The 25,040-nt window shown below is 41.9% G+C and overlaps 1 protein-coding gene across 1 annotated transcript in view; it reads left to right on the top strand.

Annotated features, from left to right (window-relative positions):
- Nucleotides 1-25,040, top strand: part of LRRC7 (leucine rich repeat containing 7) — a 70,118-nt gene that overhangs the window by 2,736 nt on the left and 42,342 nt on the right. The window contains 7 exon segments of the mRNA XM_065737756.1: nt 1,808-1,925; nt 2,771-2,849; nt 3,397-3,486; nt 6,059-6,115; nt 21,982-22,045; nt 23,512-23,586; nt 24,671-24,815. Of these exon segments, the coding sequence (XP_065593828.1) occupies nt 1,808-1,925; nt 2,771-2,849; nt 3,397-3,486; nt 6,059-6,115; nt 21,982-22,045; nt 23,512-23,586; nt 24,671-24,815 (628 nt within the window).

The raw sequence follows: 25,040 nt of genomic DNA, 5'->3' as shown, positions 1-25,040 counted from the left end.
ATAACTCCCATTGTTGTTCCTCGCACCTTGGCACTGTCAGCACCAGTGGGAGGGGAGGAGAGGTGGTACGTGGGCTCCGTGTTGTGGTTACACCCTGTGAGGAGCTGTGCATCCTCCATGAGGAGCTGCAGGCTGCCATGAGGGAGTGGTAGGGCCACCATGGGGTCTCCCCTCACCCTCCTCTTCTCTGGCCTGAGCAAACCAAGGGATCTTAGCTGCTTCTTGCACATTTTCCCCTTCGGACTCCTTCTTTGTAGCCTTCCTTTGGATACTCCTTAATAGTTCTGTGTCCTTTTTGTGCTGTGGTACCCAAAACTGCACTCAGTGCTCAGGGTGAGGCCACACAGCATATCATGAGACAAGCTTGAAGCTCCATGCCTCCTTTGTCTTTTACGATAATGCTTCAGCAGAATGGCTGGGAGCAGACACAGGGGCTGCACTTTGCAGCTCTAACAGCATGGTGTAGTTTGTATGCACACTGAAGCTCTGCTGGGCTTCTGTGCTGCACGTTGCTATGGGCTGCAGCAACGTGGCTGGAAATTGCAAAGGCAAACACTGGAGCATGGTACTCCCCTTACTTTTCAGTCCTGTCCAAAATGCTGTGCTTAAAGAAGAGGTTCTCAGTGTGAAGGCACTTTGGGTCTGGTGCCAGGACTGGTGTCTGCAGCACAGGGCTCAGCATTATGAGTGGGCATTATTCACATGGTTCCCCTCGTGTGATTGCCTCTTTGTCTTCTGAGAACAGATTCACTTGAAGGAAAAGCAGATTTTGTTCTATTTAAAGGGTCATGATAGAAACTTACTTCAGAAAAATGCAGTTATGATTTAAATTTCTCTTGGAGTACCAAGATGGTGCTTGCACACCATCAGTGTTAATTTTTCCTTCTGGCTGAGCCACATCCAGACAACCAGATGAGTTTTTAGATGAGTATTTGTAGTATTTGAGTTTTTAGATGAGTAATTTTTTTTAGATGAGTATTTAGGCTCAACTCTGCTACAGAAGTCTGATGGAAAGACAAGTCTGTTATGAGCACAGCATTACTGTTTGAAGAATGCTTTTGAGGTGCTTGCAAAGAGAAGTGAGATCGGTGGTGCCCAATGGTGAGCCAGCACTCACAGTGTGAGCTGGGGCTCCTCGGGAGCAGGAGGGGCTGTGAGGAAAGCAGCTCTGTTAAGCTGGTGATGTCAGCACAGTGTATTGATTGCTTCAGGTTGAAAGGAGGAGTTTTGGTCACAGTGGAATTTCTGACATCCTATGAAAATTGAATTAGAATTCAATTGGAGCCAAGTCCCTAATTCTGGGAGGGAGTTTACAGAATGTGTTATTGAGATAGTGGCAGAATACCTTACTTCCTGTACAAGGCAAATTTTGTCTGCAGTCACTCTCAAAATATTTTAAAACTTGTTATGGAATTGAATTAAAAATCGTGAAATGATAGAATCAGAAATTAGAAAAGACCTCTGAGGCCATCCAATCCAACCCTCCCCTACCACATGAATGAAACTTTCAAGTTAATACAAGCCTCAGAAATCCCTTTCCTACAAAATGTTAATTGCAATGAGTGTGTGCTTTTAGCAGAGAGCTTCAGGGTGTTTGGCCTTTCTGCCACTCACAGCTGCACGGACCTTCCTTGCAGCCGCGTCAGCTGTCGCCTTTGAGAGCAGCTTCCCAAACACTGGCCTGTCAGAATATTGTTGTGGTTTTGAATTCTTCTGTAGTTTTATAATATTTGCTGCTTCTGTTTATGAAGATGATTCCAAACTGATTTTTTCCTGAATCGCTGTAATGAATCTTTTTATGTTACAGCAACTGTTCAACTGCCAAGCGCTCCGCAAGCTGAGCATACCAGACAACGACCTCTCCAGTCTGCCAACCACCATTGCTAGCTTAGTTAATCTCAGAGAACTTGATATCAGTAAAAACGGTAAGTGGTCCAAAGGATAAGTGTCTTAAAGTATTGTGATGAGTAAACAAACAGCAACAAGGAAGTTAAATTCTCACCAACTGTATTCTAGCAAACATACTCCTTTTTTCTTTCTTTTTCTACATTACCTTATTTTTCTTACCTGATGCTTTTGACAAGTGTGGGTGGATATCCACCTCACTTACATTTCTCCAAACGTAATGAATAAATAAAACAGAGGCTTCTCTAGCATAGTACACAGTGAAACATTATGACTGATAAGCATTACAAATACAGGAGCAGGACCCATTTTATTGCACTTCCAGAGCACTCCGCTTTCCAGAGTGGTTCAGAACTTAGTGGGCTAGATTTATTAATGTATTTAAAGATATGAGTGCAGATCAACAGCTGCCAGGATGTGTATATCCAGTGATAAATTGGTGATGTGCATTTCCAAAATATGTATATATATATTTAAAAACCTTTGAATATCTGAACTTGTGTATTTGTCTTGAAAATTAGGCTTAGGGCCTCTAGAAAAACATTAATATCAGTGCAGTTCTAGAGATGGGGGCAAAGAAGAAAAGGTTGGGCAATTGGGAAAGAAATGAAAGGCACAAATATCAGTACAAATTCTGTCACAACAACTCTAGAAGATTATCTAAACCAGATATCAGTGCAGTATTTTTACTACAAGCCATATTGCCTGTTGTATATTTATTTACTGCTGAAGTTCCTTCTGGGCTGTAATATTGAAGCATGTATATTGCTGTTAGAGCTTGTCTGATCTGAAGGGAACTCATTTCTGATCAAAACAAGTTGGACAGTTTTCATGTGTGTATAATACTTTTTTCAATGTTTTTCAGGAATTCAAGACTTTCCAGAAAATATTAAGTGTTGTAAATGTTTAACAATTATTGAAGCCAGTGTCAATCCAGTATCTAAGTGAGTATTGGGAGCCTTGTGTTCCTTAGTGCAGAAACTGCATGCAGAGTTAACTAAAATGCAGAGGCCTGGTGTCATCTGGTAACTGATGTGTTTGGGAGTAAGCTGTGCTGCATCCTCAAGTGCCATCATCTCTGGGTTGGGACTCCAGCAATCCTTAGTCCTGCCAAAAACTAGCAGCAGTAGTCACCAAATGTCTGTTGTGATCCCGTGATATGTGAAATAGAGCGAAGGAAATAAAAGAATGAAACTTCAGTGTCTCAGAGGGAGGGAGCAAGGGGGAGGAGGAATACACCTTTGGCTTAAAAGCCTCAACTCGAAGGGGAGAAAAGGCTGATGTAACTGGGATGTGCCAAAATTTCACATGGTTATAGCAATGTGGAAAAGATGAGAGCAGTCCATAAAAAGTCGCTCAGTAAATTCTTCTCGATAATTTGGGAAGAAAAAGAGGGTGAGAGAGAAAGTCATCTTTCTCTTTCTAAATATACATTGTTGTTATTTCCATAGCAACTTCAGCGTGAGCATTAAGCTTTTAACTGTTTTTCAGGCTGCCAGATGGCTTCACACAGCTTCTAAATCTGACCCAGCTCTATCTAAATGATGCCTTTTTGGAGTTTCTCCCAGCTAACTTTGGAAGGTAAGGATTAGTCATCAAAGCGCATCGCTCTTTCACATGAACCCACTTTAGGTTTTAAAGGACCATTTTAAAACTGTAATTTATTTTTTTTTTAAACAACAACAGAAAGTACAGATTTTGTCTCTTCAGCCCTATTTTGATGAATTATTACTGTTGGAGAGAATTTTATGTCAGCAAGAATTCTATGATGAAGTGAAGCACTTTGCTGGTTTAGGGAAAAGGTAGAGAGGTATAAGAACTGGAGAAAAGAGGCCTGTCCTTGATCAAATGTGTTATTAAATTGTGGCAAGTGCAGAAAATAACTGTATGGTGTACGCCTATAGAAAAATGAACAGAAAGAAAAACATGTTGTGAGTAGGAAAGAAAGATAAGGAATGGCTGAGTGTGGTGGAGCAACAAAAGCAAAAATACAAAAGCAAGGAGAAAGGAGAAGGTTCAGAAGACAGCGGTGCAGAAAGGATGTAGGGTGGCAGTACAAGTAAATGCATTAGAAGCTGAGCTAAAACGTGTTACTTAAGCGTGAAGCAAAGGTGGAAAACCCAAGTGAAGACAATTCGATGCGACCATTGAAGAGTGCACCATGAGATGGATGCTTACATCTCTGTTACGCAGCCAAGGGAAAGGGCAGCCCTTCTGCCCTCTGATTGCCCACTGGGACAAATAGCTCAGAAGACAAAGGATTAAAGGAGAAAAAGGTGGTATTACAGAATTCGTCTAATATTAGTCTCTTTCCTGGTCCATCCAGCTACCCCTATCTGTGTGTCACTGTTCTGTGGGGAGTATCACCTCAGCATTCCAAAACCAACACTGATGTGGCATAATTGGTGTTGGAAATGACATTGCTCAGGCACCAAGAAATAGAAAGTGTAAGTTTGTTGGCTTTACCTGGTGAAACTGTCACCCTGAGCTCAGGCTGTGTGCTATACAGCAATAACTTTTAGAAAACGCGTATTGGAAAAGAGAGGCAAGAAGCTTGTCATTGCTTGCAGCTGCTGAGTGTTTGCAATATCAGAGTAAATCTGATGGGCACTTTTGCAGCTTAGAATTCAAACAGCACATACAAGTGACAAGGAAAAACGAAGGCATGAAATACCCCTGCAGTTTATCAGGTGTGTAGTGTTTCTGTTGTATTCGTTACACGCTTCTGAAGCTCTTCTGGTACTTTGTCTGTAGATCTTTGCGTCTTAAGGACATCTCTAGTGTTCTGCATCTCTTAGCAGAAAGCACAGACCATTTTTTCATTTACACATGCAGATTTTATCTAAATGAAATGATGCTGTTTCCAGTTGTGGTTGCTATTCTGTCATTATTATGCTGCTCCTATATCACCCTTTGTGTAATCCTGAACATATAAATCCTTGTCATGTCTTTGAAGCTTCCAACATTAGCATACAGAAATGGCACTATTTTTCACTAACCACATGCAGCTCTTTTCTCTCTTACTGCTCTGCTCCAGATCTCAGTGCTTTCCTTCTCTCTTCTGCCACAGCAATGTTCAGTTAATCTCTTACAGTCTCATTTAGCCATCTGATCACAGTGGGGAGCAGAGCCTACCTGAGCACCATGTAAACATCTCTGTGTTTCTCTCTTAGAGGTATTTTTAGTTCTGGTTAAGTGTGACTATAGGATTTACAATGGTGATTTTTTTCCTTTTTTTGGTAGGAAAAAGGGAAACCCGTGAGTTTCTAGAATTACAAAGTATAAGGAAGTCTGAGGTTCCCTGAAACAGAAAACGGATATTGTATTGGACAGAGAAGTATTTAGAGCTTTGTTGTATGGTTTCAGCTTTTCTCACAGATGCATGCTTACACATAGGGCACCAATGGGCCTTCACTGTAGGGTAATATGAAAAAGCAGTGTTAGTGGAGTTGTTGAAACTCACCCTGAAGTTCACCAATAAACTTTCTGAACGTTTAAAAACAGTGCTATCCACCTAAAATCTTACACGGTGTGGCTCTGATGTAACACCTCTGTTTAGAAATGACAGGGTTACAGTGATGCAGAGTTGCTCTGTTTCACACAGCTTGAGTAATATTCCCAGTTAGAGTCAGCACAGTGTCAGGGAATTGTGAGGTACTGTTGTATGTAGGTTCCAACTTGTGCCAGCACTTGAGCATATGTCCTACTTCTGCATAAAACACAGAAAATCAAATGGAGATCTGTTCTGTAATATTTGACTGCCTGTGTGGAGCTGCAGAGGACAAGGCTACGAATGAGAGAGCTGCAAACTGAGTAGCAGCTGCTTCTCATGTTTCCATGGGTTTGGAAATACCTGAGGGAAATGCACCTTTCCTTTGTTTGCTTTGTTGGAATTGTCAGTAGAAGTCGTTTGTAATTATTTGGAAGAACTGAGATATGTCAGAAGAGTTAGATAAGGGCATAAAAGGGGAGTTGTGTAAATTCAAAGCGATTTGGTTCTGAGTGCATTTGATGTTAAGTTCAATCCCACAATTGCTGGACGTATTGTTCTGTAAGCAAACTCTTCTGACTGTAGTGAGTAGCTCCAGACCATTCCAACGGATTTCTGAACTAATTCATAAGATGAACTATTTTTTTTCTCTCATATTCCTAGACTTGTCAAGTTGAGAATTTTGGAGTTAAGGGAAAATCACTTGAAAACTCTACCAAAGTAAGTGATGATTATTTATGTAACTCTCTTTGACCTGATGTTTCATACAGTGCAAAATAGTTTTACTGGTGTCATTCTGATGATGTTATTTCTGTTCATGTTGTGGTTTATTTTTCTCTCATTCAAAGACAGTGCACTGAAGTTGTTTAGGAAACAGCAAGTGTGTAATAGAAGATGGGCACTGGTAAATCAGCTAACCTCAACTCAGTATCCCACGTCTGTAGTGTAACATTCTAAAACATGAAATGTAAACAGAATTGGGATACAAAATGTGAGCTAACCCTGGTCATTGACTCAGTGACAGCCTGTTCTGGTGAGGAAGTAATCTGATTCATTGAAAATGTGTGCAGTGTCACCTCGTAGAGCAGCCTCCCAATGCAATCTGTGAAGGAGCAAAGTGCATTTGCTTGTTTACAATACAGTTTGGAAACTTGTGTCATCAAAATAGTGAAGAAATGTCTATTTTACTATTTATTTGAAAGAAAAAAGGGTATTTATCTTGGTATGCAATTATGGGCGGTCGGCCTCGGCTCTGCTCTGGGGTCTGTGCTGCACACTGCTGAGGCACACTGGAAAGAAGGGCTTTTGCAAACGCTGTCCTTCAGAGTGGTGGTAGAAGGCACAGCTGTGTTATGGGATAAAGTGAGAAGGGAGAAAGGGGATCGCTGTGAGTGCGGTGCTGGGCTGTGTCCAGTTGTGACACGAGGGCTGTGCCTACAGCAGAACAGCTTCAGTCAGGAAATGCATGCACTCCTATAAACCAGAGCGGGTTTTCCAGCCTGGTGGTGGGGCAGGTCAGCAGGAGTGTGCTGCAGAGCTTCCCTTCTTGCCCTGCGAGTTGTTTGGTGCACTGTGAGCACGAGACCCTACGGATGCTGGCGGTTGGTTTGGTGGTTCTGCTGTGAGAATAAACGTGAAAAGGTGAATACTGAATTTGGATGTGGTGCTTCTGCTCTAAACTAGCCTGGAAGTGTACTGTCACACCATCTGAAGTAGCTCCTGCTCAGTGCTGTCACTGTGACAAATGCAGCTTAAATCACGTGGAACAAAAAGTTACCCAAAAGCAGATCTCAGTCTGTCCTCTGTGCTGTGCTGTCAGCTCTGTGTGCATGAAGGCTTTGTAAGGGAAGCATTTCGCATCTTGGTGTAAACAGCAATTAAATGTGCTTTGTGATTACCGGAGCTCTATTTTTGCCACTCAGTCAACAAGTCAAGGTTGTTGTAAAAATGTATCCGTGGTAACCGAGTGCAAAACGTTGGAGTTTAGTTACAGAATCATCCTATGAAGGAAATACTAATGCCTGCAGGTTGAAAGATAGCTCCCTGACCAGAGCAGGGATCTCCAAAGTGTTCTTTAATACACCTTGCATTAAAAAACAAGAGCTCCCCTTTGACTGCCGAGTTTGCCAGCATAGTTTGTCAGCACGTACAACAAATTCACATAGAGGCGGTGGGGTCTCCTTCTGTGCAGACGTCCCAGCCCCGCCTGGACGCCGAGCTGTGCACCCTGGGCTGGGAGCTGCTTTGGCAGGGGGTTGGACTCGGTGAGCTCTGCAGGTCCCTTCCAGCCCCTGCACTTCTGTGATTCTGAAGTTTGAGCACTGTAACCACCTCTGCAGGTGCTATTCGTGGCTCAAAGACCCAACCAGGATAATCTATATTATTCTGTTTGGTAAAGGTGATCTTTTCTAGCTGTAATGACACGTAATATCACTGCGGTATGGCTCAGGGCAATGCTTAATAGAGCACAGCTCTGTAGCATTCTGTTCTGTAAATTCTACCCTGCTGAATATGTATGTGAAGCTGAAGGTGAGGCTTTCCAATTGCCACTGATGTTTTCAGGCATTTTGCACCCAAACTGAAGCAATTAAGTTCAGCGCAGAGATTTCTGCTGGCTTCACTGGGTTTTGAATGAGGCAATTTGTGCTTCAGTGTTTAATTATCCTGTGTTTGAGTGATTTCTTAGAACAGAGGGCTGCAATTCCCAGTTTCTGTCCTGCAGGATAACGCTGTATTCCAGCCTGGGTGGGAAGACACAGGAAGGCAGGAGGCTGCTGAGGGAGGAGAGCCCCTCGGTGTGCTGCTGTCAGTGATTTGGGTCCTGCAGGTGCCCAAAGGGTTTGCTCTGCTCTCAGCCCTGTTTATGGCAGTGATCACACCCCCTGGCAAAGCCCAAATCACTTGGTTTCTGAAAACCCTCATGTAGGTCAGCATCCTTTTCTGAGTCATTTACAAAGTCAGCAGTGGGAGCCTGGAGCTGGGCACCGTTGGCAGCTCCTCTTCCCATTCATACAAAATTCCTATTTCTTCCAATTAATGCAGTGAAGGCTCTCTCTCTTCACACAGCTGCTTAGGTTCAGAACTTCCAGGGATGGACCTCTGCACATGCTTTTGGTTGGTTTCCTCGTCCAGATCTCTTGTACTCTCTTGATAGGAGTTTCTGAGTCATCCCTTCTCATCACAAAAACGGTGTTGAAGTCTCCCAGTGGGTCGTATTTCTCCATGTACCCCTTCATGTCATTATTTAGAAGAACTTCTGTTAATTTGCCTGGTACAGATGGCAGTCACTGACACGTGGTTTCCTCAGCATATCCTGGAGTGATGCAGAAGTTGCTGTGACATTGCTTACATGCTTCTCATCACCCAGTGCTGGGGCTCTGGCTGTGATGCATGCACTATCTGAGCTTGTACCCATGTTCCATCTCTTCTCACCAATTCTACTCTGTTCTTTTTTTTTTTTTTTTTTTTTTTCTGCTTTCTTGTGACTTCTGCTTAAGCCAACCCCCCCAGCTGAGTCTGCAGGTGAGCACTGCAGCATGGGAGCTGGCCCAAACTCTGAATACAAACTAATTTAGATTTTCCGCTGTGACCTTTCTTTCTGAGCATTCCTTTTATACCCTTTCCATGGACTCTGGCAGGTTTCCTGCTCCCAAGGTGCTTGAATAAAGACAAATTATTACTTTTTATGCCTTTTTTTCAGATATTTCTGAAGATGTTTTCTGTCCTTTTATAGCTAACCATTCTGCTCTGTTTTCCTTATTTGGATGTGTATTCACAGTGAGATGGCAAATTGGGACCAATGATAAATTGTCCTGAACACAAACTGGGGAAGATGGTTGCACCCAGTGAGGAGAATGGATCACAGAACATAGAACTATTATGGCTGGAAAAGCCCTCTCAGGTCCCCCTGCCCACCCTGCCTGCTGCCCACATCCCTCAGTGCCACATCCCCACGGCTCTGGAACACCCCTAGTGGGGATGGTGAGCCCCCCATCCCTGGCAGCCTGAGGCAGTGCTGACTGCTCTCTTTAGGAAAGGAAATTTCTCCTAGTACCCAACCTGAACCTTCCCTTCTGCAACACGATGCCATCACCTCTTGTCTTAGAGTGGGGAAGTCGGATGCCCACTATGAGGAAGGTAAATGCACACCGTGAGCACCTCCATCTTTCCTTCCTGTTCCTCAGCAGTGCAGAGTCTGCTCGTTTGTCAGCCATTCAGCATTACCCACATAGGTTGTTTGTTCTGTGTGGTCTGTCTAGGGATTTTCAGCAGATGTCAGCGGATGTGCCAACAGCTCTGGGTTCAGTGCTGTAAACACCCGTGAGTACATTTGCACTTTTTGTCTGTTGCAGCTAGTGGAACAGAAGACACCCCACTTAGTTTCTCTTATTTTTGCAAGAAATAATGTATTTAAGATCGTTGTACAACTCTGTTTTATATTAGAGCACACATAGTTACTTGTGTATGCACATGAGTGCATGCACACACATGGATATGTGCCCATGAGTGATAGGTGAGGGGGTACACCTACACTGACGTGGAGGTGCTGCTCTCACCATCCTGATGTGTAGGAGCACGGAGGTGGCTGTAGTTGGGAGGGTAACAGACTGCAGAGTATAATGTGCTGCTTTAAAATCACAGGGGTGAGCCAGGTTAATGATCCTCCTGATAAATGCTGTGCAGTGCACGTGCTCCCGATGCAGTGACTGTGCAATAGGTGCTCGCAGTATTGTCTCACCGTTCCGTTTTTTGGTGCAGGTACACACCTTTCACACTGCTGCCACCTTCTTCTCCATTTCTCACTCTTAGTTGCAGCTTCAGCCCGTATGGCTTTGTCTCACCTGTACGATTGAAGTGCTGCTTTCCTGTATGAATGAGCAATGAGGCCTTTTGTACCTAGTGGCTAATTATCAGGCCAGCGGTGTCTGTGTTGGTGTTTGGAAGCCATTTACCAAATAAATATTGTGTTGGGACTGTGACCCCTGTGCTGTATTGAGGGGCTGCCCTGTACAGAGGGCTCTGAGTGTGGCCATCCCAGCAGAGCCCCTTGGTGGGCTGGCAGTGACTCCCCAGCTGTGGGTTAATCCAGCCCCTCCAGTGCCCGGCGTGCTCAGTAATTTCCTTTTGGGTACTGTGTAAATGACATAGAATCCCACCACGTTTTCCCACTGTTCAATAAATGCTGAGCACTTCTGTTTATGTTAACGTGCATTGTTACACAAAGTCCACCTCTTCCTACCAATTAGTTGTTTCTGGGAAGTTATAGCAAATGATTTGAATGAAAATTCACAGTGCTGAAGTCATGGCTGTGCTGCCCACACTGTAGAAAACAAGCTCTGTGTTAGGTGAGTCAGCCCTAAGTCATGCAGCAGGAGCTGATCTGCACTGCTCGGGTTGGAGTGCTTCATTGCTGACGGCAGTTTGAGGCCTGGTGCCTATTTTCTGGCTCTTTGGTTTCAATAAATGTTCCATTAAGGAGGAGGCCTTCCAAATGCAGGCTGATATTCTACCTGAGAGATTGAAAATTGCAGACTTCTGCGTTCAGAATGTGAATGTGAATCCAGAATATTGGTTGTAACCAAGTGCTACCAGTGGGCACCTGCTTAACCTACCATTACTTCCCAGTCCTCATTTATTGTAAGTATGAAGTAGATATGTTAGGCAGACTTTTCAGTAGCACAGACAATATTTTTATGTCCTTTTTTATTTTTTCCCCAAGAGTTTTAGTATTGCTTGAATTGTGTATGATTGGTAAGGGCTGTCTTATATACCTTAAACCAAAGACCCATTCAGCTGTGTTGGTGCTGAAAGGAACTGGTACATTCAGATTGATTGAAAACTCTCATAGAATAGAGAAGGAAATCATAAAACCTAAAATCCCCTATAATATTGTTACACCAGCATGTGAAGACAGCAGTGGTATGTAGAGGCTATGTGCAACTATGCATTTGGTGTGTGTGCACACATTTTTGTAGTCCAAATATGTATGTGGATACGTGTATAATTATGCAGATATATACATATACACATATATATATATGTATATATGCTGTATACACGTACATGTACGTGCTGTCTCACTCATTGTGTTGTTAACTGGGAGCTAACCTGACAAAAACCTGACAAAAAAAATCAAGGAGCAGTGATAGTACTGTGTCAGGGCTGGAGCAGAAGAAAATGTGGGGAATGTGCAGTGTCAGTAGGGAAGAATGAGGTGAGGGTTGCTAGGCTGGCTAGTCCATGAGTTGACCTGACCCCAAGCTGAAATAACTGTTTTCCTGTTTTTATTTATTTATTTATTTATATTTTTTTTTTGGGGGGGGGGCAAGTGTTTTAGGAGCAGTGGCACATAAAGCTCAGAGATGGTTCCTCTCCTCAATGTTCATCACTCTGCTTGTTTGTGTCAGGGCAGTGCAGTTGTTGTACTGACTGAAGTAAAGCTCCATCCATTCTTCAACCAAAGCTACTACCTGAATTTACAACTTAGCTGGAGAGGAACATTCTGAGCACACTTCTGTAGCAACAAAAGCATTTTAAGTTATCCAACAGTCTATTGAAGCTTTATCATAAATATTCACTGCAATTCATAGAGACTTACGTATACCTCTTTCTCTTTCTTCCTCCCTTCTTGGTTTATGTTCAATGTCTAATATTACTCAAATACATCCTAGTGGTTGCTCTCAGACAGCCTAGTGGCAGTGAGCTGCAGTGAGTAATTAAGTTCTTCTCATTGATGTAGGTGTTACTTCGCTTGGTTGACTCTTCCTTGTCCAAGTGTGGTGGCCAGTGGCACCAATTCACACTGCCCTCCCAGTGGGAGGACACTGATGACTCAAGTGCCACATAGTGCAGATATGGCACTTAAGGACTCATTTAATGGGCACGGTGGTGATGGGTTGGTGGTTGGAGCTTGATCTTGGGGATCTATAGCAGATGTCACTCGTAAACTTAACGCTTTTAGACATTTATATCTTTTTGGATTCCTGAGGGATCCAAAGGTGCTTCCTGTCCTCACTAAAGAACCTGAAGGCTGTATCTGTGCTGATGATTACACAAAGCAGCCATGCAATCTGCCTGTATGTTTTTCAAGTTTTACTCATTTGAGTAAAAAGAAGTGGTTAGTATGATCCTTGCTTTTAGAGCTGTTTTAGATGAGGAAAACACCTTTTCAGAGTTTTGTGAGATTTCTTTCAGTAGAAATGGGTGAAATTGAAAAATTGTAGAAACTGCATTTGTAAATGGTGAGTCACCAGTGTCTGAGAAACAGTAGGAGCTGGTAAGGGATGAGAAAATACTTGTATTTCTTGTACTCATCCCTGTGACTCACTGTTCCCACATGAAGCTGTGTCTTCTCATCTCTTCTTTGATTTTCTTGCCTGTAGGTGTTAGAGCTCTTGGTTTGGGGTTTGTTTATGTCTTTTTTGCAGTATCTTGCTTTTAGCAAATAACGTACAATGGAGATGTTATCAAGGGTGGTAACATCTGAGTATCTAAGGTACCCTTAGCAGCTGATGTTTGGAAAAAATAGAGCTTATCAAGAAGTTTGGAAGAGTTGGAAGAACTATGGAATTCTAAGTATGAGAAATTAAAACTGGATGAAATTTAATAATACAGCATGCAAGGTGATGTATTGAGGGTCTAATAAGGAATTATGCTGTAAGTGAGGGGTCCTTCAGTCAGAAATCACACTGAAGGAAAAAAACAACGTGAGTCTATCGTTAGGATGTAAAATGTCTGAGTCATCCATCTGATAGAGCCCTGACAAAGCTAGATGTTCTTTGTCAAAGTATTTCCACTAGAGATAAAGAAATGTTTGTGGCGTTGTATAAAAAATGAGACCTCATTAGAGCAAGTTCAGAATGAAGCAAGGATCAGGAAGAGCTAAAGGTGTAATAGAAAAAGAGGAAGAAGAATGCATGAAGCATATGTGCATGCTTTCCCTTAGGAGAAGGCTCTAAGATTGCTGTTACACTAAGAAAGCAGAAGTTGATGGGAGATCAATTGGTGATGCCTCTGCACGCACGGCTCTGGAACACCCCCAGGGATGGTGACCCCCACCCCTGGGCAGCTGTGCAGTGCTGAGTGCCCTCTGGAGCAGAGATTTCTCATAACACTCAACCTGGACCCTCCCTGGCACAACTTCAGGCCATTACCCGCCATCGCAAACTCACTTTCCACAACAACATTGTGGAAAGCTTAGATCAGATGGCATGTGTTGCAGTCCTGGTGGTTCGAACTTGTTGGTGCATGCTACATGAAGTCTGCGTCCTGAATGAAGTAAATGCTGGGGATCATTCACTACGCTGTCTGAAATCAACCAAAAAGGGGAAGGTTTTATCACGGGTGACACACGTATGTCATGAGATTCTTTGTGTTGATGAGCAGTTTGATGTGCCTTCGACAACATCAGCATTCATTATTCTTTGTTCTTTTGCTGTTGTTTTAAATCAGGACGTTTCTGAAAGATTTATTTTCTAGATCTGTCGCATCCTTTTTCATGCTGTCTGTGTACACTTGAAACCTATCAGCTTGAGGCTGGAATGTCACAACCCACGGAGATGGTGGTGGATGGTATCTACCTATAGGAAGCTAAAGGTCATACTTTTATCTAGCTAAGGCTTCATTTGGATTGAAAAGATAATTAAAAAAAGAAAAAACAAACACAAAATAATGTAGTTTAAACATTGTGTGTATTGAATACTGGCATTCCTCTATAAATATCAATTTAGTACAGAAAATGGCGCGTATCACTAAGGAGCATCTTTGGCAATTTAAAACATGGTTTGAAACGCTGTCAGATAAAGTTATTTTATTATTGTTCCCTATTTCAATATTCTTCTGCTTTACCTTTAAGATAAGTACAAACATTTCTGTCTTCTTTGATGTTGAAAGACTGCAGATGCAGTCTCGCTTGTTTCCTTGGTTTCATCACAGCAGCAGTGAGCCAATAAACGATTCAGAAAGATATTCAGATACCTAAAAGGTGGTAAAATCCATTCCGATTTTTCAGCTATTAATAAATCTGATAATTATTATTTCCATTAATTCTCAGAATGGAGTTATACGAATCATTCTTGTGACTTGAGCACATTAGTCCCATTCGTTTCACTGAAATTTATGACGCTGAAATCCTTACCACCTCCAGGCTGCTGTTTTAGGAAGTTCGATTTGCAAAACCACAGGCTGTGTGAAGTGTGTTGAAGTCAACAGAACCCAATTTATATCAGCTGAGAGCACGTCCAGGAACATCTAAAAATAGGTTTTAAAGCTTCGCTTTGGACTGCTATTTTTTGAAAGGCTGTTCCACTTTCTTCCTAGTTTATTATAAAGATGTAAACTGTTTCTTGCACTTTGAGATTACAAATGTTTTCATCTTCTGCATTGACCTGTTTTCTTTAAATAGTAACTCTGGCTCAGTTTAATAAGTCTCATTCCAAAAGTCTTAGTACTTCGGCAATACATGATTGAATCACGGCCAGTATTTTAATAAGGCACTACGACTGCACATCTTTGTATTAGGCTGTTCTAAACTAAATGTACTTGCTGCTCAGGGAAGATGCAGAAAAACGCTTTGTGTGTCTTTCCTGTAGTAAGAGCAGCTTTTGACCGTGCACAGTGGGCCAGACTTGTCTGAAAAAAGGCCCTGATTCTTCTTGCCTATAGACAGCAGTGTCGGTTTCTCTCTATCTCTCCAGCAGGGAGGTGATACAGCCAGAACTTCTTGTAGCCCTCTGATCAAGTGCTGGCACTTCTTCTGCCACCTTGGGTAATCCTGAACAGACTTCAGCTTGGGTTCTGTGCTGAGTGGCTCTTACCCAGCAGCTCCTGTGTCGTGTGATGTCAACACATCACACACGCGGAGGGAAGGCCAAGCAGAACGTGGAGCCTTGAATGTGGGCCTGTTTCATGTGCCAAATATTTTTGTACTTATTTATCACTTGTTTGTCCATTTTAAAAACTTCCATTTAGCAGATGCAAATTTGATTTCTATTTTATACCTGACTAGCAGGGTTGAATTCCAGATAGAGACTTCACAGTGCAAAGTGATGGGAGGGGTGAGCATTTACAACCATGAAGAATCACTCTGGTTCACCTTGCACTCATTTTGTTCTTAATTATACTGGAACCCTGAGCTCCTCCCAGAGCACTGTGGAGCTAGAGACATACAGAGTTCCCTCTGACTGTTATTAATGAGATCTAATTAGCGTGCTCAGCTTTCTTGGGTATGGCTGTTTTATGGTACGCAAGGAAATTGCTCAGTATGCTCAGGGCACCATAAGTCAGTATTCTTTCAATTCTACACAACAAAAAAAAAATCAGCAGAGTAAAAATGCCTGCATACGGTTAAAAGGGGAGTTTGGAGTTTTTATTCATTGCTGTGTCAATGTGCAGTAGCTGTGGATGTCTCTGCAGAGCATCAGCAGTCCCCTGAAGGCCACCAGGCCATTAGCACCCAGCCCGAGCTCGGTCCCATTGCTTCCATCCCTCTTCCTCAATTAGTGCAAAGATTGTTTGTCAGTCACATCATTTTTCATCTTGAATTCATCCTTGTCTTTTCCCGGCTCATCCTCCTTTCAGTTCTGTGGCTTTAGCTGGGGGAATGTTCCTGTTTTTTCTACGCGTTGGTGATTTCTTTGGGCCATGTTTGTAGAAATAGGAATCAAAGGGACTGCTAAGTATGAAATGTGTTGAGGGCAACATTCTTTGGTTCTTGCTTTTGGGTTAGCTTGTTCGGGTGATTTTACTCCTCAGGATTCATTAATGCCCATTGGACTCTGTTCATCCTGGCTGATATTCAGACCAAGTTGATGTTTAGGCTGGGCCTTCTCTCTGCTTTCTGGCAAAGGAGATGGAAGGTCAGGGCCAAATCAACGTTTTCAACCTTGGATGTCAAAATGGCTCCCAGTGGTTTTGAAAGCCATTTTGGGAAAGAAATTGGTGTGTGATCGAGGGTCAAAGCTGTGATGATTTCACTGTGATCAGCAGTGAAAACCTTGCCAACTGCAGAGTGATTCTTGACTGGGCTCTGAGTCTAGATATGTGTTTGGAGGCCCAATATATTTCCACCTCAAACTAAAACAGTTGTCATTTAGGTCCCTGTGGAGAAAGCCTTGTTTTAGCTCAGTGATGTGTTTTTAACATCCTTACATTTAGTACACATTAGGTTTTTTTTGCTGAAATGAGGTGCCTGTGTTGTTTTTTATTCCTGACTGAGTCATGGAAGAGCTCTATTTCCAGTTTCAGTGTAGTAGATATCTTTCTCAGTGGTGCTTTTTATTTTAAACCCTTGACATAGAATTAGGTAAAGTCTCCCAAGTCTTCAGTGCCATAGGTCAGTGGGCTGAGTTCAGACACCTTTTGCATTGGTTTTCCTCACCTTAGTGCTGGAAGATGGAAAGCCTGCCCTCACCCATCACCTGAGTGTGTTCAGTGGCACGAGCAGCAGAGGAGGTGGAGGCTGCAGATTTTCAGGTGCCAGAAATGGCAGCATCAGGAGCGTCAGCATGAGTTGGCTGTGTTGAGGTTGTTCTCCCAAACTGTGCTGTGGAACCAAACTGTGCTGATATGCAAAGGTTGGTGGGGACTGCCTCTTACTGCAGTAGGTTTGATCCTGATTGATGTTCTGGCTGCGTTTTGCAGTGGCATTCCTGACAGCTGTGCTGCAGGTGAGCTGCCTGCTCCTGACTTCTGTATGGAGTAACGATGAGGCCATAGAAGAGTGGCAAAGGGTTACTTTAGGAATCATCCCTTGATATATTCTCTGACTTGTGGATTGATATTTGAAATTGCAAAATATATGTTCTTGGATGTAATTGAAGTTGTGAAATAAATGCTATTTTGTTAGTTATTTCATATGCATTTAAATATTTCGCTCAATGTGTAACAGTTTCTGCTATCTTCAAGCTCAGTTTTTCACTAAGCATATCGTGTTATTTGGAAACCTAGGTAGATTTGATTGTTTGACAGATTTATTTATATGTGAAGTTCTTTGCTTTCCAATATCTAGAATATTTTTACATTCTAGACGTGGATTACCTCATCTGAGATTCACTGAAAACCAATACTGAGATTTCCTTGTAATCCATTCAGTGCAGTATAAAGAAACAGATGATGCAATGCAATGCTTCATTCCTGTTTCAAATGTAACTGCTCTTCAATATTGAACATAGGTGACTGACATTAAGTACCATTTTTACAACACAACTCCTAAGTGGATCAGTTAATAAAGTTATATGGTAAGGTTTAAAGTACTAGAAGTGTAATCTCCTGAATGTGATGTTTTTAACATGTTCAACATGAAACTTACCACGTACAATGTAAGCATGAGGAAACACCATTTGAAATTATTACAGCAGTTACTCCATTAGTGGGAACATACTTGCTTGTAGTTGCTTTTTATTTCTTTGGAAAACACCGATATCTGTTGATTGTAAGCTCATACAAACATAACTGTGAGCTGCTGCTCAAGGAGATGCAGCGTGTAGCTGTTAGCACTGTGTCAGTCCTGTCCTTGTGTGGCACAAAAAGTGCACGTTCATTGTGTTGTGTTGCATCTTTGGTTGTTTCTGCCTCTGTCACAACTGCTTTTCACTCATGGATTTCTACCTATTGGAGATATCTCTGTTACCCCCATGCGTAATTCTTTGGATGTGAGAAAAATGAACGTGTGAGCATGGGTTTTTGATCGAGGTTTTGAATAAACCTTCACTTCATCACCACTTCATACCTGGCATGAAACTGAGCAGTAGTGAAGCCATGGTTTCACTGAGACAACTTGTGATAGCTGAGTTTTTTCCATAAGCTGTTAAAGTAAGGGCTTTTTTTGGTTATTTAATGTGTTAAAACATGTAGGTAAGTAACTTCTAAATAAGACATTCAGAACAATCGTGCAAGAGCATAAGAAAGCTGTGTTAGGCAATGTATGCCATCACCATGGCTTCTAATTGATACCACTGAACTTCGTAGTGCATCTTACATCTCATGTACTGTGAATGTTATTCAAACTGGTGTGAACAATGTTGATTTTTCACCAAATATTCAATAATCTTTCTCTTTACATTGGTTTTCACACACTTGTAGTTCATCATGAGCTTATCACACTGCACACAGGGCACCCCTCTGCAATCTCCTCCATACAACTCCTGCAGTTACCCATGGATGGAGGAATGGATTCAAATGCAATCTGGATTAAGATTTATGTGAAAAATTTGGCTGCAAGTTTTATTATCACATTAATTAAATTACATTACGTCATTGAAGCGATGAATATTTAACTGAGCATTACTCATAATTGCAGCTTCCCTATTCCTCCTTCATAAAATGACCTCACATAAAAAATATAATGGATTTTTTTGGAAGAAAAATATAAGTAGTTGCATGAAAGAGACAAAAATATCACAGAGCGATGGAAAATGGGATGGGATGTTCCCATGGGTACCTTTGCAGTGTGCTTTGTCTTTCAGCAGAGTCCCACAGTTGCTAGCTGAAATTCCTCTGCCTGCATACAAGTGCTGCCATTTCTGAAACTATTTGCTTGTCTGTCTTGAGAAACTGTGCCATCATGTTTTAAAGTTGTGGCTAAAAGTTGTTTTCTATAATGAATTTGCAGTGCTGTGAAACAGAGCTCTTAAACTAAAAGTTTTGTTCAAAGGTAGAATATAAATATGAAACACAGAAGTGAAAGTGAAATACATGTGAGCACGTGTACAGCTAGTGCTCTTAGCATCTGTGTGTGTAAGTAATGATGCTCATGTGCTCACATTCTCCAAAGCAGCCATCAGCCAACAGTGGTTGAGTAATTGCAGCCATTCATCATGGTCTGGGCCCAGCCTTGCTCGTGTGCTGCAGAGGAGGTGAGCGTCCATGGAAAGGCTCCTCATAAACTTAATGAGAATCTTTGGGGTAGTGAGACAGTCTGTCATCACTAAGTGTTTGCAATTACTAGTGTAATTACTTTCTTCATGAAGATGGCTTAATTAAAGTTTTTGTATTGAGCATCTACAACTTGTATCTAAGTGTCGGAAATGTGAGCTGGATTAATGATAAATCAATTAAGGCACAATGGTGAAAGTTCCCGAAGCTTCAAGTCAGACCAAATGTAAACATTTTCAGTGACTTAGAAGTTATTTAATGAGATATTGAGTGTAACTGATCTGACTTAAGTATGTTATGGCTCTGTTTAAATAAGGAGCTTTTGTCTGGATTTGTAAAATTTCAGTCAGCTCTTGCATGATATTTCCAAAGAGAATTACAGTGGAGTTGGAGGGCCAGAGGGGTTAAAGACATCATTAGCTAAAATTTTAATGGAGAGCATAATATCAAACAGAACCCTTTGGGGAAACGAGTGGAAAATCTTCGTGTTTGCAGGTGACTTCATTATCCTCCTTCAGTATCATAGTCTTTTGTGCCAGTGGAGCACTTACTGCTTTGTGAATGGCTCCCAGTCTTCCAGACACTCTTGCATACTAAAGAGTTACTACTGGAAGATAAAATATTTTCATCGTTTCTTTTGGCTTTATAGCAACCGTATTTCAAAGTAATGAATACTATAGGAACATAACAGCAGTGAGAAGCAGAGTGGGAATTGGAGAGCATCAATCAAGAGTTATATTACTGACTTAAAAGGGGGGGGGAGGGTCAGTGTAAAGTGTATAAAAAACCCACTTTCTGTTTAATAATGTGTGCTCAATCTTGACTGATCATAGCTGCATCAATAAGCATTGTTTCAGATTTAACTACTCCATGCTTTAGGCTGGAGCTACGTCGTTGTGTTTTGAGCCTTGTCTTCCAAAAGCAGGTGTTACTTTTCCACCTAAGATGCCCAGATGTATTTTAATAACTCTTCTCTGCAGACCATTAATTTATCACAAGTGCAGAAGCACATCCAATGCTTGCTCTTACTTTGTGACCCTAACCTTCATTCCTTGCAGCTGAGCTAAAAGATGGAGAAATACAGGAGGTCATTCATGGAGACTGCTCACTTACAGAAAGTTATAAAATATGTCACTTCTGGAACTTGAGAGCCAAATATTTGTTTATATACTTTGTTTGTTTGTTTGTTTCAATAATATATGTTTAGCAGAAAATGCTTTCTACATGTAGTGCTGTGTTCAGAACATGTTGGTCTATCAGGATTGAGCAAGTACTTCTGCAGCAGCAGTAAGATCCTGTCCCAGTTATGTCCATGGAAACAAAGGCAGTATTTAATTTATTGCATTTGAATTTTATCCATAACAGGGCAGCTGTGTTTTGTGCCTTTTGGAAGGTATCAGTTATAGGGATGTGGTCACTGGGCACTGTGTGTGGGGATGAGTTGGGGTTGTGTTTGAGGATCTTAGAGCTCTTTTCCAACCTGAATGCTTCTGTGATTCTGTGATCTTGGCCCAGTCTATCTTCCAGATAAGATGAGGAAGTGCTGGCAGAGCCAAAGCTGGGTGATGGAGATGCTCCAGCAGGAGGGCAGGCTGAGGGCAGCACCTGGGTATCGTGGCACAGCACATGCTCTGTCCCAAATGCCTTGTTTAGTGCAGCCCTGGAAGAATATCAGCATCATTATTTCAGTTTTTCAAAATGAATGATCTCTTTATGTAATATTTATAAAGCTGTTTGGTTTAAATTTAATAACCTTTTTTCTAAAATCAAGTCGCTCATCGTAAACCATAGAGATCAATATATTCAAATGGAGATGCTGTTTGTTCTCTCTAGTGTCATGGTAATTTTGAATACCACTCCCCAGCCTTGTCTTCGTACAACTTTGAGATTCTGATGTCGCAGAGGAGCATGAAGTGGCAGTAGTACACATCTAGCAGGGAGTAAGTGATACACAGGAGCAGAGCATTCTTCCCAGTAACAGCAATCACAGTTCTCCATCCATCTGGAACCTTCCACCCTTCAGCTTGTGTTATGAAGTTGCTGTGCGATTTTCTTTCCGTTTTGGAATTATCTTTGCTGTTCTGGGATTACTTCCTAGGGTCAGTGCCTGTGGTGTATTCTGAGTGTAGTTTTTGAAAGATATGCGTGTTCTTCTTAAAAGCTTGCCTGAATTCAGACTGATGGTTTTCTGCTTTTCACAGTCCGTGTGCATGGATGCCACGTGTGATTCTCACATGGGATTGAGAGAACCATTCTTTTTCACACTGTGAATTCAGAGGTAGACCAGGGAGATTTGTCCCAACACTAGGTCAGTGCTGTTGCAGCTCTAAAGAGGTAAAAGCCACTCTTTGTATTTCTGCTGCAAAAAGCAGGCACGCTTTTTAGAAGTTTATAAAGAACCCGATTGCAAATTCATATGGACATCACAATTGATAGGATTTTCAATTGCTTAAAAATGAGTCAACCATGCAGAAGCGTGCCAAGGTTTTATGTTTATTTTTATATTCCTGTAATTGCTGCTAGCTTAGCAGTTCCAGAACATCAGTCGACGTCCAAAAGCAGAAGTGTGTTGTCCTCACCTGCAGGAACGTCCATCTGATCTAACTCTTTTTTACAGCAACGACATCACCTGAGCTTTACTCTTATCTAAGCAAAAGCTCACCGACAGTTTCCAAGGGAAATCTTCACTTTAGATATTTCCTCGTCTGTTACAGGTCGATGCACAAGCTGACTCAGCTGGAGAGACTTGATCTGGGCAATAATGAATTCTCTGAACTGGTAAGAAATGCCCCTTTTCAACTAACACAGGTGTCACGTCGGTGCTCTGTGCCTGGGGGACCAGGCTTCTGCTGAAAGGCATTGAGGCGTTGTGGACGCGTGCAGCACAGGAGCAGGCTGCTGCCTCTGGGGAAGGTGTCTGTCTCATAAGAGGAATTGGGGAGAAAATTAAAGTTGAGAGGAGGAATTATGATTATCTGTATTAACCTCAGCGAACACTGGAGGAAAAGAAAATCATTAATCATCACAGGAACAAATATCACAAAATGACCACTAATTAACTTAACCTGGAAATTAGAGGCAGTTTTTAACCATCAAAGAAGAAAAAGAATAATCAGTAGAATTAGCTTAGGCAAAATAAATTACATTCCAATTATTGACTAATCGTTTTTTAATAGAAACACGTTACATGACTGCACGTAGAGCAGAGGGACTGAGCTGCGGGTGGGCAGGTTCCTTCCTGCCCCATGCTCCGTGTGAATGAGCTGCTCCAGGGCACGCCGTGTGGTTGGGCAACAGGAAGAGGACTTCCTGTGGGCACTGCAATGTTCCAGGGAATTCAGGCTATGGGAGGTAGTTGGATGTCTCTTTTAACTGCTGAGATGCTGAAGCGATGCATTTTTTCTTCTGTATTGCTATAGCTGTGGTGAAATGGTACTACAGGCTCCTAGAATGCCAGACTTGGCTTCAGCCTGAGCCAGAGGAAGTGCTTGGGTTCTGGCAGGCTTTGAAAACAACCTCTGCAACTTTGCAGAGCTAATTGAAACTCATGTTTTGCGTGTGAAAACAGTGCTTCATGAAAAAAACCTGCTTAGGCTGAAATGTGGAAATGCCTTGTCCTGGTTCCCCCACTAACATCTGGGATGTTGGAAACAAGAGAACACTGGGTTAAGGCTCAGTATTTCCACAATTGTAAGATTTGACCACTGTGTGCTGCAGTTCTAACTGCTGAATGTGGCAGGTGCAGACCTTAAATAGTTCATAAATGATGTGTGTCCAGGAAAGTGCTCAGGAGTCTGCCTCTGTTAGCTGGTGTGGAGACTGTTCATTAAATACGAGGCAGAGTTTGGCTTCTGCTGCATCATCAGACTAGGTCTTTCTTTTCAGCACATGGTTGGTGAATTTCCACCATTTCATTTCTCTTTTTTTTTCCTCGTTCACAAATTGCATTATGCCACAAAACTGCTTAGAGCAAGAACTGCTAGGAGTTCTTGGTATTCATTTAATTTGCACAAATGTCCTTGTTGATTTTAAAAAGAGCAACAAGGTGAATTCTGTTCCATTACTTTACTGTTCATGTCATTAACTACCCAAGAATGTGATATGTGTTATGGAAAAAGAAGTTGGAGATGGAATATTTTTGTCAGAAAATACTGTTTTATTTAACAAAAAAAGGGCAAAAACCAAACAACAAAACCAAACTGTTTGATGTAAGTGTCCATAACGTGGTCTGTGCTTTTCCTCAGCCCGAGGTTCTTGAACAAATACAAAATCTGAAAGAGTTATGGATGGACAATAATTCTCTGCAAATACTACCTGGGGTATGAACATTTATTTTATGTAATTTAATCTATGGTACTAATGATGAACAGATTACTGTGCAGTAAATGAGTACATGTGAGTTTCCTGGATGGGTGAATATTTTGAGTTAATTCTAATACCGTTACCAAGAAATAAAAGGCTCAAAATAGCCATGCACGTGAAGATCTTCTGAACGTTGTGTTATTATGTGATGTAATTAAATTGGAGTGTACCTGTTTTATCTGAGCCTCGTGTAGTTTGCGTTGTGAGGAGAAGGTATTTTCCACTGTCTTCTCAGACACCATTTGTACATTTCAGCATAAGGAAAACAACAGCCTCTATCTTGCTGATTGTTTTTGGTGAAATGTCGCGTGTGGAGCAACATGCCCAACCCTGTGGTAATGCACCACGAGGCAGATTGCTTCTGTTGCCTTCCAACTCCACGTGCCAACAGATTTTCAAAGAAACTTGAGAATTTTTGTCATGTTGCTCATTGACCTTTCAGCTGTACATGATGTATTCACAAAGTAACCTGTTGGGATATTATCCTCTCAGAGCCCAATTATGAATATCTGAAACCTGACCTGAGACCTTACAAATTATAGACAGTTGGTATGACACGGAAATGCACCGCTGTCATGTGTCACCCCAGTGCTGCTGTGGGTGGGGGTGAGCTGGGAGTCGTGTCCCTGGGATCTGTGTCCAACTGAAGCAGTAACACATCCATATGACACTGAGAACTCAAACTTCACCCAGATTTAACGAGTCCAGGATGCTCGAATCAGTTTGGCACGTACCATTTATGTTGGTGCAGCTCATTTGCAGACCTGAATGTTGGGTTAACAGCAATGGGTGGCATTTTAGTAGGCCCTAGAATTATCCCCTGGGCTCACAGTGAAGCTGATTTTCAGCTCTGTGCTGTGCCTGTGCCTTTCCTTCTGCAGGAGGAAATACCAGTACTGCTTCAGAGGGACAAACAGAAAAGCGTGCTGAGATAACCAGTAGCAGTCTTTTGTATTGTAGTATTGCAGTTGTTTGTTTTTAAACTTGGAAATTGGCATGCCATGTCTATGTTGAAGTAACGCTTTGTAACGTGCTATTAAGTCTATAGGGAAGTTAAAACAGCTCGTGTACCTGGATATGTCAAAAAACAGGATAGAAACTGTTGATTTGGACATATCGGGATGTGAAGGACTTGAAGACCTCCTGTTGTCATCAAATATGTTGCAGCAACTGCCAGACTCCATAGGTGAGAAAAGCTCCAGTTTTTACAGTTGTCCTCATGGTAAAGCTGGAACAAGAACTGTCGTTAAACTCTGAAGGAGTTGGACACATCTAACTTTTTAATTAACAGTGTCAATCCTCCAGAACGTATAGCTGCCTAATGAAACTCTACTACATGAATATTACTGAGTGACTTTTACAGCTCTTTTCCATTTTGTCTAATATGATATCTCACCATCAACCCTGCAGT

This window comes from Cyrtonyx montezumae, unplaced genomic scaffold (genome assembly GCF_038088225.1).
Source record: "Cyrtonyx montezumae isolate F1298 unplaced genomic scaffold, pur_monq_1.0 scaffold_1, whole genome shotgun sequence".
Taxonomy (NCBI): Eukaryota; Metazoa; Chordata; class Aves; order Galliformes; family Odontophoridae; genus Cyrtonyx; species Cyrtonyx montezumae.
Note: the sequence above shows the minus strand (reverse complement) of the source record. Positions and strands in the feature narration are given on the sequence as shown.